The sequence below is a fragment of the Leucoraja erinacea genome, unplaced genomic scaffold (genome assembly GCF_028641065.1).
Source record: "Leucoraja erinacea ecotype New England unplaced genomic scaffold, Leri_hhj_1 Leri_199S, whole genome shotgun sequence".
NCBI classification, from domain to species: domain Eukaryota; kingdom Metazoa; phylum Chordata; class Chondrichthyes; order Rajiformes; family Rajidae; genus Leucoraja; species Leucoraja erinaceus.
The window spans coordinates 140,845-159,455 of NW_026576100.1; the positions used below are offsets into that span (position 1 = coordinate 140,845).

Consider the following 18,611-nt stretch of genomic DNA (forward strand, 5'->3'; position numbering starts at 1 on the left):
GTGGTGGGTATATGGAACTAGAGGTACATCATAGAAAGTACAACTGCAGCATTTGTTGCAACAGGCTCTTCCGTTCACAAGTCTGTGCCAAACATCTTACCTAGATAAACTAATTGCATTTGCATTCACTTGATCCATGTCCCTCCATTCTCTGCATATCCACGTGCCTGTTTAAACCCTTCTTAAATGCCACATATGTATCTGCTTCCTCCACCACCCCTGGCCGCACCTTCTAGACCCACACCGCTCTCTGTGTAAAAACAAAAGCCTGCACATCTCCTTTAAATGAGGTGCAGTAACAACATTTTAAAAACATTTGGGCAGGTACATGGATAGGAAAGGTTTAGAGTGACAAACATGGGAAATGGCACTAGTTTAGATGGGAGATCTTGATCGGCATGGTTGTTTGGGCTGAATGACTATGACACTAATTTAAAGGTTTAGTTAGGTCTATAAAATATATATATTTTAATCTATGCTGAGAGCCGCGAGAGGGAGACACATAGGTAAGGAGGAGTAAGGTGTGAAAATGAGACATCAAAGGAGAAGTGGAGGGGGCGGGGGGAAGGTAAAGAGTAACCCTTGTTTTTCCACTCCGTCCCTCCCACTTCCTACTTCTCCCAGTCTGACTGTCCCCATGATTACATTTTATCTCCTTGTGCTTCGTTGTCAACCTCTCCTAGCTACCAATCATCTACGCTACATTTTCCTTGATCACCATCTCCTGTGATGCCTCATCTGTACACCTTGCCCTTCTTTATCTCTGTCTCCCTCTCCCCTGACTCAGTGTGAAGAAGGGTCTCAACCCAAAACAGGAACAGGCCCTTTGGCACACAATGTGTGTGCCCAACATGTTCATAAGTTCTAGGAGCCATTCAGCCCATCAAGTGAACTCCGTCATTCAATCATGTCTGATCTATCTTTCCCTCTCAACCCCATTCTCCTGTCTTCGCCCATAACCCTGACACCCTTACTAATCAAGAACCTGCCAATCTCCACGTTTAAAATATCCATTGACGTCTGTGGCAATGAATTCCACAGATTCACCACACTTTTTCATGCCAAGGCCATCCCTTATCTGGCTGCATATGCCTCCCTGCATATCCATGTGCCTATTCAACACTCACTTAAATGCTGCCTCTACCACCACCCTGACAGCACATTCCCAGCACTGCCCGTCCTCTGTGTAAAAGAAACATCACCTTTAAACTTTGCCACTCTCACCTTAAAGCTATGACCCGCTGAGTTTCTCCAGCACGTTGTATCTTGCTCAAGATAGCAGTGTCTGCAGTCACTTGTGTCACCAAAATCTCACCTGACATGAAATTAAAGAACAAAGCTGCCTGAAAATATTATAAGTTTTCTTGACTTGGTGCGAATCAAATCATTGGTGAGAGCACACTTGGATACGGTGTGCAGTTCTGGTCACGCAGCTGGAAAGCAGTGACAGGATTGGTCAAAGTCAGCACGGATTTATGAAGGGGAAATCATGCTTGATTAATCTTCTGGACATTTTTGAGGATGCAACAAGTAGAATGGATAAGGGAGAGCCAGTGGATATGGTGTATCTGGACTGAAGGCAGAGTGTTAGGTAAACTGTTGGGACTGAAGGCAGATAAATCCCCAGGGCCTGATGGTCTTTATCCTAGAGTACTCAAGGAGGTGGCCCTAGAAATCAAGAAGGTGGCCCTAGATGCATTGGTGATCATTTTCCAATGTTCTCTCGACTGGATCAGTTCCTGTGGACTGGAGTGTAACTAATGTAACCTCACTTTTTAAGAAAGGAGGGAGAGAGAAAACTGGGAATTATAGACCAGTTAGCCTGACATCGGTAGTGGGGAAGATGCTTGAGTCGATTGTTATGAAGATGTTATAGCAGCACATTTGGATAGCAGTGACAGGATCGGTCAAAGTCAGCATGGATCTATGAAGGGCAAATCATGCTTGACTAATCATCTGGAATTTTTGAGGATGTGACAAGTAAAATGGATGAAGGAGGGACTGTGGATGTAGTGTATCTGGACTTTCAGAAAGCCTTTGACAAGGTCCCACACAAGAGATTAGAGGGCAAAATTAGAACACATGGCACTGGGGGTAGGGTATTGACATGGATAGAGAACTGGTTGGCAGACGGGAAACAAAGAGTAGGAATTAACGGGTCCCTTTCAGAATGGCAGGCAGTGACTAATGGGGTACCGCAAGGCTCGGTGTTGGGACCCCAGTTATTTAACAATATATATTAACGATTTAGATGAGGGAATTATGTGGAAGTTGGAAGGTCATGTTGCAGTTGTATAAGACGTTGGTGAGACCGCATTTAGAATATTGTGTTCAGTTCTGGGCACCATGTTATAGGTAAGATATTGTCAAGCTTGAAAGGGTTCAGATTATTATCTGAATGGTGTCAGATTAGGAAAATGGGAGGTGCAACGAGACCTGGGCGTGCTTGTACATCAGTCACTGAATGTAAGCATGCAGGTACAGCAGGCAGTGAAGAAAGCTAATGGCATGTTGGCCTTCATTGCAAGAGGATTTCAGTTTGGGAGCAAGGAGGTCCTTCTACAGTTGTACAGAGCCCTAGTGAGACCACACTTGGAGTATTGTGTGCAATTTTGGTCTTCTAATTTGAGGAAGGACATTCTTGCTATTGAGGGAGTGCAGCATAGGTTCACCAGGATTCCCGGGATGGCGGGACTGCCGTATGATGAAAGAATGGGTCGACTGGGCTTGTATTCACTGGAATTTAGAAGGATGAGAGGAGATCTTATAGAAACATATAAAATTCTTAAAGGATTGGACACGCTAGATGCAGAAAAAATGTTCCCAATGTAGGGGGGGGAGTCTAGAACCAGGGGTCGCAGTTTAAGAATAAGGGGTAGGTAGAGATGAGAAAAGACTGAGATGAGGAAAAACTACTTCACCCAGAGAGTTGTGAATCTGGAATTCTCTGCCACAGGAAGCAATTGAGGCCAATTTTTCAAGAGAGAGTTAGATTTAACTCTTGGGGCCAACAGAATCAAGGCATATGGGGGGAAAAGCAAGAACGGGGTACTGATTTTAGATGATCAGCCATGATCATATTGAATGGCGGCGCTGGCTCGAAGGACTGAATGGCCTACTCCTGCCCCTATTTTTCTCAGTTTCAATAGAAAGATGTCATTAAGTTGGAACGTGTGCAGAAGAGGTTGAATGAGACGTGGGGTGGACGTGGGCTTAATTTATATAGAGCAAGAGGTTGTATAGGCTGGGAATTTGTCTGTGGAATGGAGGAGGCTGATGGGTGGCCTAATTTAGCTGTACGATGAATGAAGTGAATGCTGACAGTCATTTTCTCAGCATAGTGGATTGTAAAACTAGGAGGTGGAGGATGAAGGTGAGAGGGAAGAGATTAAAGAGGTACTTCCAGGATAAGACATTCATTCTCTCACAAATTCTCACCAACTCAGACAGATGCGTGTAGAAGGCATTTTAGCAGGATGCATCATCACAGCATGGTTTGGGAACAGCTCCATCCAAGACCGCAAGAAATTGTGGACGCAGCCCAGACCATCACACAAACCAACCTCTTTAATTACTGACTTTATCGTTAAACATTATTCATGTTATTCCCATCATCATGTATCACTGTACACTGTGAACGGCTCGATTGTAATCATGTATTGTCTTTCTGTGGACTGGTTAGCACGCAACAAAAGCTTCTCGTACACGTGACAATAAAGTAAACTGAACCTCATTCAAAAGGTTAGGGGGCAGGCTGTGAAGGGTTTCGGCCCGAAACGTTGCCTATTTCCTTCGCTCCATAGATGCTGCTGCACCCGCTGAGTTTCTCCAGCTTTTCTGTGTAACCCTCATTCAAAAGGTAATCGGTATGTGGAATGCGCTGTCAGAGGAAGTTTTCTAAGTGGATACATATATGATTTTTCAAAGGCTTTTGGGCAAATATACGATGGGGAGGGGCAACTGCAGGCACATGGGACTAGCCCAGCATGCTGATGTTGTCGTGGACAAGGTGGGCTGGGGTTGTTTCCATGTACAGCTCCATGCCCAGCATGCTGATGTTGCCGTGGGCATGGTGGGCTGGGGTTGCCCTGTGTGGTGGAGGAGAGGACTCGGGATAAAGTGGGTGATGGGTAGAGATGCATAAGGTAAAAGGATTTTTAAAAAGTGGTAGATTGAGCCAAGGGTGGAGAGAGAGGAGTTAAGGGCTTGTCCCACTTGGGCGTCATTTGCGCGTCGTTTACGCGACATACTAAAAATTGGTTAGCGCGTGGTGACGCGCACATGATGGCATATGCTGTGGCGCTCGGTAACACGCGGTGCTTCCCTATCACCCCAGGAGTTTGGAATGTTCAAAATCTTCGCATGCCACCTGTGTGACGTATCCCTTGCGTACACTGACGTACTGATGGTGTACGTGTAGCGCGTGGTGACGTATGGTTACGCACGGTGACGCACGAACATTGCCTATGCTAATTTATAATGCGTCACCGTGCGGTGACGTCCGTAACCCTGCATCGCCGTGTGCCGCCCGTACGCTATCGGCGCTACATTTACATGTCATTTGCGCCACACCACGTGATCACCCGGGTATAAAGCGTTCCGAATTTTGAAATATTGTTGCTGGGAAAATCCGTGCCACGGAGACTGGCGCTACTTAGCGCTCGACTGTCGGACTGCTAGACGATTTTCGTGCGACAGTCGAGCATCATTCACTGCTGGCCTGTCACGTAAATGACACCCAAGTAGGACAGGCCCTTTAGAGACTGGGGTTAGAAGGGGATGTGGCGATGAGATGCTGCAGATCTGTACTGTGTTAGGTAGTACCCAATAAAGGGAGAGATGAGAACATTTGGGGAGGACAATGAATGGGTGAGTGTTTGGGGGGGGGGCGGGTGGTAGCGGTGGACAGAAGGAGAGAGATGGACGCCTGTAATTGGAGTTGTAAACTACTGTTTTACCTGGGGCCGTGGGACAAAGCTTACCACAAATTTCCATGATTATTGAGTTTGCAGATGGCGCTAATTTGTGTGGCATCGTAGACATTGAGGATCATTATCAAGATTTACAGTGGGATCTAGATCAGATGGGCAGGTGAGCTGACGAATGGCAAATGGAGTGCAAGATGTGAAAGTTTGGGAAATAGAACCAGTGAATGGACACATCCTGGGGAGTGTTGTAGAACGGGGATCTGGGGTACTGGTAATAGTTCCCTGTAAGTGGTGTCACAGGTAAATTGCCTTTGGCATGCTCTCCTTTATCAGTTGGGGAACTCTATACTGAGTAGGGATGTTATGTTGCAGTTATGTATGTTAGAGAGGCCGTATTTACAGTCATAGAGCTATACAGCACAGAGACCTTGAACCCATCTTGTCCATGCCAACATGTTGGCACATCATGGGGCTCCTCTCATTTGCCCGCATTTGGCTCATAGCCTTCTGAAAACCTTCCTATCCATATATCTTTCCAAATGTCTTTTGAAAGTTGTCATTGAATCCAATTCTATAGCTTCCTCTGGCAGCTCGTACTAGATAATGTCAGCTGTCTGGGTAAAAATGTTGTCCCCAAAGTCCTGAAAATCTCTTCTCTCTCACCTTAAGCAAATGCTCTCTAGTTTTAGAAGTCTCCACATGCCCCTCGTGATCTTGTACATCTCTATGAACTCATTGGCCTCTTACGCTTCAAGGCCAAAAGACCTCGCCTAATAAACCTCTCCCTATAAATCATGACTGCAAGCCCAGGTAACATCCTGGTGAATCTCTTCTGTACCCTTTCCAACGTTCTGACATCCTTCCCTGTTGCTGGGCAACCAGAACTGAACACAGTACTTCAAGTGTGGTCTCACCAGCTACACGTCCAACCTTTACACTTAGTAATGATCCAAGGAAGCAGACTGGTGGCATGGACTGCTATGATGCAGTTTGGTAGGAGGAATAAGGAGAGGCAATGCAGAATCACAGGAGCAACGGGATCTGGCAATTAGTGTGCACTTAGATTCACAATGTGGTTGGTGATGTGTTCACAATTCTGGGCTTTGTCTGAAGAGTCAGAGTCGTCTTCTTGCATATGGCGTGCACAGCCTAAAGTTGTGGGCCAACTTGTTCTATTTGATCTATTTGTTTGTGCACATCGGGTTGATTGCACGAGTCAAAATAGGGTGGACGTTGCAATCTCATACCAAGACCAACTCTTCTCACCTGCACATAATCCATCATCCCCCTAATCCCTAACTGTACATAGTCTCTTGATTGTCTTCAAATAAGTCTCTTCAATGCCACTATCATATCTGTCTCCACCTCCAGCCCTGGCATCCAGTTCCTCTGTGTAAAAAAACGTTTCATTTAAACGTTGCCCCCCTCACCTTAAAACTATGTCCTCTAGTCTTTGACAATTTCATGATTCTGACTGCCTACCGTATCAATGCCTCTCATAATTGTATATGCTTCAATCAGGTCTCCCTCCAAACTCCAGCACTCCAGAGAAGACAATCCAGCTTCCTTTCCTCCCACCCCCCCACACAATCAGGCTAAAGAGGGGTGCTGACACAAAACGTCACCTATCCATGTTCTCCACAGATGCTGCCTGACACACCCGCTGAGTTACTCCAGCACTCTGTGAAACGTTACCTATCCATGTTCTCCACAGATGCTGCCTGACCCGCTGAGTTACTCCAGCACTCTGAAACGTTACCTATCCATGTTCTCCACAGATGCTGCCTGATCCGCTGAGTTACTCCAGCTCTCTGTGAAACGTCACCTATCCATGTTCTCCACAGATGCTGCCTGATCCGCTGAGTTACTCCAGCACTCTGAAACGTCACCTATCCATGTTCTCCACAGATGCTGCCTGACCCACTATGTTACTCCAGCTCTCTGTGAAACGTCACCTATCCATAGATACATAGAAAACAGGTGCAGGAGTAGGCCATTCGACCCTTCGAGTCAGCATTGCCATTCAATGTCATCATAGGGTCATAGATTAATGCAGTGTGGAAACAGGCCCTTCGGCCTAACTCGCCCACACCGGCCAACAATGTCCCAGCTACACTAGTCCCACTTGCCTACGCTTGGCAGCTTATTCCATACACCTTGTGTGGAAAAAGTTACTCCTCGGATTCCTATTAAATCTTTTCCCCTTCACCTTGAACCTATGTCCTCTGGTTCTTGATTCCCCTACTCTGGGTAAAAGACTGTGCATCTACCCGATCTATTCCCCTCATGATTTTATACACCTCCCCTCATCTCCCCTCATCCTCCTGCATTCCATGGAATAGAGACCCAGCCTACTCAACTTCTCCCAGTAACTTGCACCCTCTAGTCCAGGCAACATCCTCGTAAATCTTTTCTAAACCCTTTCAAGCTTGACAATGTCTTTCCTATAACACGATGCCCAGAACTGTACACAATATTCTAAATGCGGTCTCACCAACGTCTTGTACAACTGCAACGTGGCCTCCCGAATTCTAGACTCAATACTCTGGCTGATGAAGGCCAAAAAGCCTGAGGCCTTGTTGACCACCTTGCCTACCTGCGACTCGACATTCAAGGAACCATGCACCTGTACTCCTAGATCCCTCTGCTCTACAACACTACCCAGAGGCCGACTATTCACTGTGTCAGTCCTGCCCTTGTTTGACATCCCAAAATGCAACACCTCACACTTCTCTCTATTAAATTCCATCCACCATTCCTCCGCCCACCTGGCCAATCGATCCAGATCCTGCTACAATCGTTCACAACCATCTTCACTATCTGCAAAACCACTCACTTTTGTATCATCAGCAAACTTGCTAATCTTGCCCTGTATATTCTCATCCAAATCATTGATGTAGATAACAACCAGTAACGGTCCCAGCACCGAACCCTGAGGCCCACCACTAGTCACAGGCCTCCAGTCCCAGAAGCAACCTTCCACCATCACCCTCTGCTTCCTTCCATGGAGCCAATTTGCTATCCATTCAGCCATCTCCCCTTGGATCCCATGCGATCTAAGCTTCCAGAGCAGCCTACCATGCGGCACCTTGTCGAACGCCTTACTGAAGTCCATGTACACAACATCTACAGCTCTGCCCTCATCAATCTTATGGTCACGTCTTCAAAAAACTCATTTGTGAGACACGACTTCCCGCGTACAAAACCATGTTGACTGTCCCTAATCAGATCTTGCCCATCTAAATGCCTATATATTGGGGACGATCAGCCATGATCACAATGAATGGCGGTGCTGGCTCAAAGGGCCGAATGGCCTCCTCCTGCACCTATTTTCTATATCTATGTCTATACTCCTAATAATACGCTCCAGTAACTTACCAATAGCAGATGTTAAGCTCCCCAGCCTATAGATCCCAGCATATTCCCTGTAGCCCTTCTTGAAAAGAGGCACAACATTTGCCACCCGCCAGTCTTCCGGCACCTCCCCTGTATTTAAGGACCATCAAAAATCAGGGCTCCTGCAATTACCTCTCTAGTTTCCCACAATGTCCTCGGATATATCTGATCAGGCCCTTGATGTTCAAAAGCCTTCAAACACAACAGTACCTTCAGTACTTCCTCGACGATAACCCTGACTGCTCTCAAGACACTTCCAATGACTGCTCCAATTTCCTCTGTTCTACTGTTTTTCTCCTTAGTAAATACAGCGGAGAAATACTCATTGAGGACCTTGCCCATCTCCTGTGGCTCCACACAGAGGTGACCGCTTTTATTCCTGAGAGGTGTCACTCTCTCTCTAGTTACCCTTTTACCCCTTATGTATTTATAAAATCTATTGGGACTGCCCTTAATGCTACCCACCAGAGCAATCTCCTGGCCCCCTTTTGCCCTTTTGGTTTCCTTTTTTAGTTTGCTCCTTAGTTCCTGAAACTCCTTCAGGAATGCATGATCCCAGCTGCCTGTCCCATGCATCCTTCTTGTTTTTGACTAAGGTCTCAATTTCCCTCGTCAGCCAAGCTTCCTTCCATTTGCCTGACAAGGGAAATTCTTGCTATTGAGGGAGTGCAGCAAGCATTCACAAGGTTAATTCCCGGGACTGTCATAGGCTTAGAGAATGGAGCGGCTGGGCTTGTATTCATTGGAATTGAGAAGGATGAGAGGGGATCTTATAGAAACATCTACATATATTAAGGGATTGGACGTACACATCCTGAGCTCTCTTCAGTACACTTTTAAAAACATCCCACTTGGCCGATGTTTCTTTCCCCTCTAATAACCTGCTCCAGTCAACTTGAGCGAGACCTTCTCTCATACCCTCAAAGTTAGTCTTATCCCAGGTGAGCATTTTAACATGTGGACCCTCTCCAACCCGATCCATAACTATCTTAAACCTAATCGAACTGTGGTCACTTGTTCCAAAAGGCTCCACCACACACACTTCATTAACTTGTCCTTCCCAATTTCCCAATACTAGATCCAGAGTTGCCCTCTCACGTGTGGGGGCCTCCACATACTGTTTAAGAAAACTCTCCTGAGCACGTTTGAGGAATTGCACCCCATCTAAACCCTTCACGCTATGATTTCCCAGTGTATATTGTGAAAGTTGAAATCCCCTACTACAACAACCTTATTTGACCTGCAGCTGTCTGCAATCTCCCGGTACATTTGTTCTTCTAATTCCCGTTGACTATTCGGTGGTCTGTAGTACACCCCCAACAAGGTGATCATCCCTTTCTTGTTCCTCAGCTCCACCTATATAGCCTCACTAGACGAACCTCCATAATGTCACCTCTGAACACAGCCGTGACATCCTCCTTAACCAACAATACAACCCCCTCCATCTCTTTTTCCCTCATCCTGTCTCTCCTGAAGCTCCTGTACCCCGCAATCACCACAATCAGTACCCCGTTCCTGCCTCTCTCACATCCCTTGATTCCACTGGCCATTAGAGCTCTATCTAACTCTTTTGAATGCATCCAGTGAATTGGCCTTCACTGCCTTCTGAGGCAGAGAATTCCACAGATTCTCAACTCTCTGTGTGTCATCCAGAGATGCTGCCTGACCCGCTGAGTTACTCCAGCACCATAAACCTCCATGGCCGTCCAGCGCAGGGAACAGGCTCACCAGGGCCAAGTGCTGCCACCTCCTGGGGAAACGGGGTAAGCTCGCCGGGCTGCAAGTCAGACTAAAACCCCACCCCCCTGCATAGAAACAAAGACAATAGGTGCAGGAGTAGGTCATTTGGCCCTTCGAGCCTGCACCGCCATTCAATATGATCATGGCTGATCATCCAACACCAGTACCCCGTGCCTGCTTTTTCCCCATCTCCCTTGATTCCCTTACCCCAAATGGTAAATCTAACTTCCTCTTGAAAACATCCAGTGAATTAGCCTCCACTGCCTTCTATGGCAGAGAATTCCACAGATTCACAACTCTCTGGGTGAAAACGTTTTTCCTCAACTCAGTCCTAAATAGCCTCTCATTTATTCTTAAACTGTGGCCCCTGGTTCTGGACCCCCCCCCCCACTTTACATCGGGAACATTTTTCCTGCATCTAGCCTGTCCAATCCCTTAAGAAATGTATGTTTCTATAAGATCCCCTCGCATCCTTCTAAATTCCAGAGAATACAAGCCCAGTCGACCCATTCTCTCATCATATGTCAGTCCCACCATCCTGGGAATTAACCTGGTGAACTTAGCATGCCACTGGCTAACATACAATCCATGGAAAATAAGCTGGGTGAACTTGGAGCGGGAATGACTTGCCTGAAAGAAGTGAGAGACTGCTCCGTTTCACAGAGACATGGCTCGCCCCTGACAAACCTGACTGCCATTCAGCCCGATGGCTTCTTCCTTCACCAGATGGACCGTACAGCGTCTTCAGGCAAGGTTGGAAGCGGTGGTGTCTGCTTTCTAATCAATACCTCGTAGTGCTCAGACATGGCAGTCCTGACAAGTTCATGTTCCCCGGAACTGGAATATCTGACTGAAGTGTCGTTCCTATGACCAGCCCAGGGAATTCAGCTCATCACCAACTTGACTTGGAGTAAGCACTCATCTCTATAACTGGATCCTTCACTTCCTGACCAACAGACACCAATCAGTGAGGATAGGGGACAAATCATGCTCTGCGATGATCCTCAACACTGGTGCTCCACAAGGCTGCGTTCTCCGCCCCCTTCTTTACTCCTTGTACACCCACGACTGTGTAGCCATGTACACATCTAATTCAATTTATAAATTCACACACAACACCACCATTGTGGGCCCTATAAATGGTCAAAAGTGATAATAGAATTAGGCCATTTGTTCCATCAAGTCTACTCCACCATTCAATCATGGCTGATCTATCTCACTCCCAACCCCATTTTCCTGCCTTCTCCCAATAAACTCTAAAACCCGTACTAATCGGGAATCCATATCTGCCTTAAAAATATCCCTGACTTCGCTTCCACAGCTTTCTATGACAAATAATTCCACAGATTCACCACCCTCTGACTAAAGACATTTCTTTAGGTTAGGTTCATAGGTTAACCTACTAATTCCTGGGATAATTATTGTAAACCTCCTCTGGACCTTCAAATTCCTGGGCGTGCACATCTCTGAAGATCTTTCCTGGTCCGAGAACCCTGATGCAATTATAAAGAAAGCACATCAGCGCCTCTACTTCCTGAGAAGATTACGGAGAGTCGGTATGTCAAGGAGGACTCTCTCTAACTTCTACAGGTGCACAGTAGAGAGCATGCTGACCGGTTGCATCGTGGCTTGGTTCGGCAACTTGAGCGCCCAGGAGCGGAAAAGGCTGCAAAAAGTTGTGACGACTGCCCAGTCCATCATCGACTCTGACCTCCCTACCATCGAGGGGATCTATCGCAGTCGCTGCCTCAAAAAGGCTGGCAGCATCATCAAGGACCCACACCATCCTGGCCACACACTCATCTCCCCGCTGCCTTCAGGTAGAAGGTACAGGAGCCTGAAATCTGCAACATCCAGGTTGAGGAATAGCTGCTTCCCCACAGCCATCAGGCTATTAAACTCAACTCAAACAAAACTCTGAACATTAATAGCCCATTGCACTTTATCTGATTATTTATGTGTGTGTGTGTGTAGAGATATATATATATATATATATATATATATATATATATGTGTGTATACACACACACTGATCTGTTCTGTATTCATGCCTACAATATTCTGTTGTGGTGTGCTGAAGCAAAGCAAGAATTTCATTGTCCTATTTGAGACACATGACAATAAACTCTTAAATCGTGACTCTCTTTAGAGCCAACGCATCCTTCCTCAGATATGAGGCCTAAAATTGCTCATTACATTCCAAATGCGGCCTGACCGGTACCTTTTTGAGCCACGGTTTGATATTCCTGTTTTTGTATACAAGCCGCCTTGAAATAATCTAGCATTGAGTTTACTTTCTTTCTACTGATTCGACTTGCTGATGAACCTTTTGGGAATCCTGCACCAAATGATGATGAGACAGAATGCAGGAAGTAGATCGGGAACCTGGTGTTGTGACAACAACCATTCAATGTCAGAAAGACAAAGGAGATAGTGATGGACCCCAGTTTGTATTGGCTCCTACGTAGGAGTCAATATTTTCTAATGGACCACCCATATTGAAGCTTTGACCACGAAAGCACATCAATGCATCTGCCTCCTGAGGCTTAGGAAGTTTGGCATGTCTCCTACAACTCTCACCAACGTCTTTAGATGCGACATTGCAGCAAATTGTGGATGCAGCCCAGCCTATCACACAAACCAACCTCACTTCCATTGACTCTATTTATACCTCGCGCTGCCTCCGCAAGGCCAGCAGCATCATCAAAGACAAGTCGCTCCTTCTTCTCCCCTCTCGCATCAGGCAAAAGGTACAGAAGTGTGAAAACACACACCTCCAGATTCAGGGACAGTTTCTTCCCGGCGGTAATTAGGCAACAACCATCCTACCACAACTAGAGAGCAGCCCTGAACTACTATTTACCTAATTGATGACCAATCTGTACTTGGATGTTACTGAGAAAAACATTTTTCACACAGAGAGTGGTGAATTCTCTGCCACAGAAGGTAGTCGAGGCCAGTTCATTGGCTATATTTAAGAGGGAGTTAGATGTGGCCCTTGTGGCTAAAGGGATCAGGGGGTATGGAGAGAAGGCAGGTACAGGATACTGAGTTGGATGATCAGCCATGATCATATTGAATGGCGGTGCAGGCTCGAAGGGCCGAATGGCCTACTCCTGCACCTAATTTCTATGTTTCTATGGCTTTACCTTGCATTAAATGTTATTCTCTTTATCCTGTAATCATCTTTATAGCACGCCACAAAAGCCTTTCACTGTACCTCGGTACACGTGACAATAAACTCAACTGAAAGCATCTGCTGTTTGCTTGTTTCTACAAGTCATGATGCAGCTCTACAGAACGTTGGTCAGGCCGTGTTTGGAGTATTATGTGCAGTTCTGGTCGCCCCATTACAGGAAGGATGTGAAGACTCTGGAAAGGGTGTAGAGGATGTTTCCCAGAATGTTGCTTGGATTAGTGGGCATCAACTATAGGGTGAGAGAGGGCAGACTTGGACTGCTGCAACACTGCATGTTGAGGGAGTGAATACAATTGTGAGAGGGATTGATAGGGTTAACAGTCTGACCAGTTTTTCCTGGGTGGAAGTATCGTGGAGGACAGCTGTTGGGTGAGAGGGCGAATGTTGAGAAAGATGTGCGGGCTCTGTTTACACAGAGGTTGATGAGAGGCTGGAAGGAGCTTTTGGGTGGTCAAGGTGGTGGAAATGGCAACGGCATTAACACACCTTTGGATGGGCACATGGGGCATGTAGATTCCATGCAGGCAGATAAGAGGTTATCTTAGCATCATGTTCACCATGGACATTGTGGGCTGAAGGTCCTGTACCTTATGTTCTTTATGAACTGTTCTATGATAAATTGGCTTTTACCGTGATGTTCAAATTCTGAAAAAGTAAAATCAATCCACATAAATTCACAATCCGCAGATAAATCCCCAGGGCCTGATGGTCTGCATCCCAGAGTACTCCAGGAGATGGCTCTAGAAATCGTGGATGCGATGGTGATCATCTTCCTATGTTCTATAGATTCAGGATCAGTTCCTGTGGATTGGAGGGTAGCTAATGTTATCCCACTTTTCAAGGAAGAAAACAGGGATTATAACCTAGTTAGACTGACATCGGTGGTGGGGAAGATGCTGGAGTCAATTATTAAAGGGCACCTTAGGATAGTAGTAAAAGGATTGGTCCAAGTCAGCATGGATCTATGAAGGGCAAATCCTGCTTGACTAATCATCTGGAATTGTTTGAGGATTTAACAAGTAAAATGGATGAAGGAGAGACAGTGGATGTGGTGTATCTGGACTTTCAGAAAGCCTTTGACAAGGTCCCGCACAAGAGATTAGAGGGCAAAATTAGAGCACATGGCACTGGGGGTAGGGTTTTGACATGGATAGAGAACTGGTTGGCAGACAGGAAGCAAAGAGTTGGAATTAACGGGTCCTTTTCAGAATAGCAGACCGTGACTAGTGGGGTGCCGCAGGGCTCGGTGCAGGGACCCCAGTTATTTACGATATATATGAACAATTTAACATCTTCAGGTTTGTGGTATACACAAAGCTAGGCGGCAGTGTGAACTGCGAGGAGGATGCTATGAGACCGCAGGGTGACTTGGATAGGTTGGGTGAGTGGGCAGATGCATGGCAGATGCAGTTAAATGTGGATAAATTTGAGGTTATCCACTTTGGTGGCAAGAACAAGAATGATGTCAGATAAGGAAAAGGGGAGGTGCAACGAGATCTGGGTGTGCTTGTACATCAGTCACTGAAAGTAAGATTCAGATTCAGATTCAATTTTAATTGTCATTGTCAGTGTACAGTACAGAGACAACGAAATGCATTTAGCATCTCCCTTGAAGAGCGACATAGCAAACGATTTGAATTAAAAAAATAATAATAATAAGTGTCCGGGGGGGGGGGGGGGGGTGATTGGCAGTCACCGAGGTACGTTGTTTAGTGGAGTGACAGCGGCCGGAAAGAAGCTGTTCCTCGACCTGCTGGTTCGGCAACGGAGAGACCTGTAGCGCCTCCCGGATGGTAGGAGGGTAAACAGTCCATGGTTGGGGTGAGAGCAGTCCTTGGCGATGCTGAGCGCCCTCCGCAGACAGCGCTTGCTTTGGACAGACTCAATGGAGGGGAGCGTGGAACCGGTGATGCGTTGGGCAATTTTCACCACCCTCTGCAATGCCTTCCGGTCGGAGACAGAGCAGTTGCCATACCAGATGCAGTTGGTAAGGATGCTCTCGATGGTGCAGCGGTAGAAGTTCACCAGGATCTGAGGAGACAGATGGACCTTCTTCAGTCTCCTCAGGAAGAAGAGACGCTGATGAGCCTTCTTGATCAGAGTAGAGGTATTGTGGGTCCAAGAGAGGTCATCGGAGATGTTGACTCCCAGGAACCTGAAGCTAGAAACACGTTCCACCTCCGTCCCGTTAATGTGGATGGGGGTGTGCGTGCCGCCTCTGGACTTCCTGAAGTCTACAATGAGCTCCTTGGTCTTCTTGGAGTTAAGGGCCAGGTTGTTGTCAGCGCACCATGCTGCTAAGTGCTGGACCTCCTCCCTGTAGGCCAGCTCATCGTTGTTGCTGATGAGGCCAATCACCGTTGTATCATCTGCATACTTGATGATGGTGTTAGTACCATGTACAGGTGTGCAGTCATAGGTGAAGAGGGAGTAGAGGAGGGGGCTCAGCACACAGCCCTGTGGAACGCCGGTGTTCAGGGTGAGGGTTGAAGAGGTGTGCTTGTCTAACCTCACAGACTGGGGTCTGTTGGTTAGAAAGTCCAGTATCCAGTTGCAGAGGGAGGGGTCGATGCCCAGGTTACCGAGTTTGGTGATCAGTTTTGATGGAATAATGGTGTTGAATGCTGAGCTGTAATCGATGAACAGCATTCTTACATAAGTGTCTCTGTTGTCAAGGTGGGAGAGGGCGGAGTGAAGTGCCGTTGAGATGGCATCCTCCGTACTCCTGTTCTTGCGGTAGGCAAACTGATAGGGATCCAGTGTGGGGGGTAGGCAGCTTTTGAGGTGTGCCAGGACCAGCCTCTCGAAGCACTTGGTGATGATGGGGGTAAGTGCAACTGGGCGGAAGTCGTTGAGGCTTGCCGCAGTGGAGTGTTTTGGCACTGGCACGATGGAGGTGGCTTTAAGGCAAGTGGGGACAACTGCTTGGGCAAGTGACAGGTTGAAGATGTCAGTCCAGACGTCTGTCAGCTGCGCAGCACAGGCACTGAGCACGCGCCCGGGGATGCCGTCAGGGCCAGCAGCCTTACGTGCATTAGTCCTACTCAGTGCCACGTACACGTCGTAGGGGGTGAGTGTGAGGGGTTGGTGATCGGCAGGTAGCACAGCCTTGATGGCTGTCTCTAGATTGTCCCTGTCGAAGCGGCCATAGAAGTGATTCAGCTCCTCAAGGAAGGAGGCGTCGCTGGATGTGGGGGTGATGTTGGAGGGTCTGTAGTCCGTGATGGCCTGGATGCCTTGCCACATGCGTCGGGGGTCGGAGTTGTTGTTGAAGTGCTCCTCAATCCTGAGCTTATGGCAGTGCTTGGCCTTCCTGATGCCCCTCTTCAGGTTAGCCCTGGATGAACTGTAGGCTCGAGCATCGCCTGACCTGAAAGCGGTGTCCCGTGCTTTCAGCAGTAGCCTGACCTCGCTGTTCATCCATGGCTTCTGATTCGGGTATATGGTCACCTGTTTGAGGGAGGTGACACTATTGATGGTGGAGTTTATAAAGTCCAGAACAGAGGATGTATAGGAATCAATGTCCGTGTGAGAGTCAAGGGTGGCCTGGGCTGCAAACGCCTTCCAGTCAGTGTTTCCAAAACACTGCTGAAGTGTGAAGTCCGCTTCCTCTGACCAGACTTTAACTGTCCTTACAGTTGGTTTAACCCGTCTGATGAGTGGGGAGTACTTAGGGAGCAGGAACAATGAGACGTGATCAGACTGACCAAGGTGGGGAGGGGGATGGCTTTGTAAGCTTCAGCCATATTGGTGTAGACTTTGTCCAGTGTCTTGTCTACTCTAGTGGGGAAGGATACATGTTGGTGGAATTTGGGGAGTACAGTCTTCAGGTTGGAGTGATTGAAGTCACCCGCAACAATGAAGGCTGCCTCGGGGTTGTGCGTCTGTTGTTTGCTAATGGCAGTATGCAGCTCTTTCATTGCAAGCTTGGCATTAGCATCAGGAGGGATATAGGCTGCAGTCACAACAGTGGAGGTGAACAGTGCAGGTACAGCAGGCAGTGAAGAAAGGTAATCAGCCATGATCATATTGAATGGCGGTGCAGGCTCGAAGGGCCGAATGGCCTACTCCTGCACCTAATTTCTATGTTTCTATGTAACGGCATGTTGGCCTTTATTGCGAGTGGATTTGAGTATAGGAGCAAGGAGGTCCTGCTGCAGTTGTACAGGGCCCTAGTGAGACCACACGGAGTATTGTGTGCAGTTTTGGTCTCCTAATTTGAGGAAGGACATTCTTGCTATTGAGGGAGTGCAGCGTAGGTTTACCAGGTTAATTCCTGGGATGGCAGGACTGACATATGATGAAAGAATGGGTCGACTGGGCTTGTATTAACTGGAATTTACGAGGATGAAACGAGATGTTATAGAAATGTAAAATTCTTGGGGGTTTGGACAGGCTAGACGTGGGAAAAATATTCCCGATGTCGGAGGAGTCCAGAACCAGGGGTCACAGTTTTAGAATAAGTGGCAGGGCATTTAGGACTGAGATGAGGGAAAACTCCCCCTCCCCACCCCAGAGAGTTGTGAATCTGTGGAATTATCTGCCTCAGAAGGCAGTGGAGCCCAACTCGCTGGATGTTTTCAAGAGAAAGTTAGCTCTGAGGGCTAACGGATTCAAGGGATATGGGGAGAAGGCAGGAACGGGGCACTGACTTTGTATGATCAGCCATGATCATATTGAATGGTGCTGTTGGTCGGACCAAACTGCTTACTCCTGCATCTATTTTCTATGCTCCTAAATGCTTGCCTGTTACTGGGTTAGATTGTTTCTAATTTTGAATTCCATTTTTTTATTATCCAGGGAGAAAGGTATGCGTCCCCAAGTGGAATCTCTCGAGGCAATGTGCCTGTGTCTGAGCAGCAGTCATTGCCAAATATCAGGTATGACAAACCGAGAAATGAGTTCATAATTCAACTAAACAAGCCAAGCAGGTGTAGTAGCAACTGGGGAGTGAGAAGTACATTTGATGACTCATGACAAAGCCTCTTTGTCATTACCAACACCTCTACTTCCATAGAAGGCTCAGGAAGTTCAGCATGTTCTCTACAACTCTCACCAACTTCTACAGATGCACCATAGAAAGCATTTATCAGGATGCATCACAGCATGGTTTGGGAAACAGCTCCATCCAGGACCGCAAGAAATTACAGCAAATTGTGGACACAGCCCAGACCATCACACAAACCAACCTCCCTTCCATTGACTCCATCTACACCTCACGCTGCCTCGGCCAGGCCAGCAGCATAATCAAGGACCAGTCTCGCCCCAGTCACTCCCTCTTCTCCCCTCTCCCATCGGGCAAAAGGTACAGAAGTGTGAAAACGCACACCTCCAGATTCAGGGACAGT

At 47.2% G+C, this 18,611-nt stretch overlaps 1 protein-coding gene across 1 annotated transcript in view; it reads left to right on the plus strand.

Annotated features, from left to right (window-relative positions):
- The window catches only part of fbxo41 (F-box protein 41), a 73,557-nt gene that overhangs the window by 16,515 nt on the left and 38,431 nt on the right, over positions 1–18,611 (plus strand). Inside the window, 1 exon segment of the mRNA XM_055666146.1 lies at positions 18,064–18,143. Within this exon segment, the coding sequence (XP_055522121.1) occupies positions 18,064–18,143 (80 nt within the window).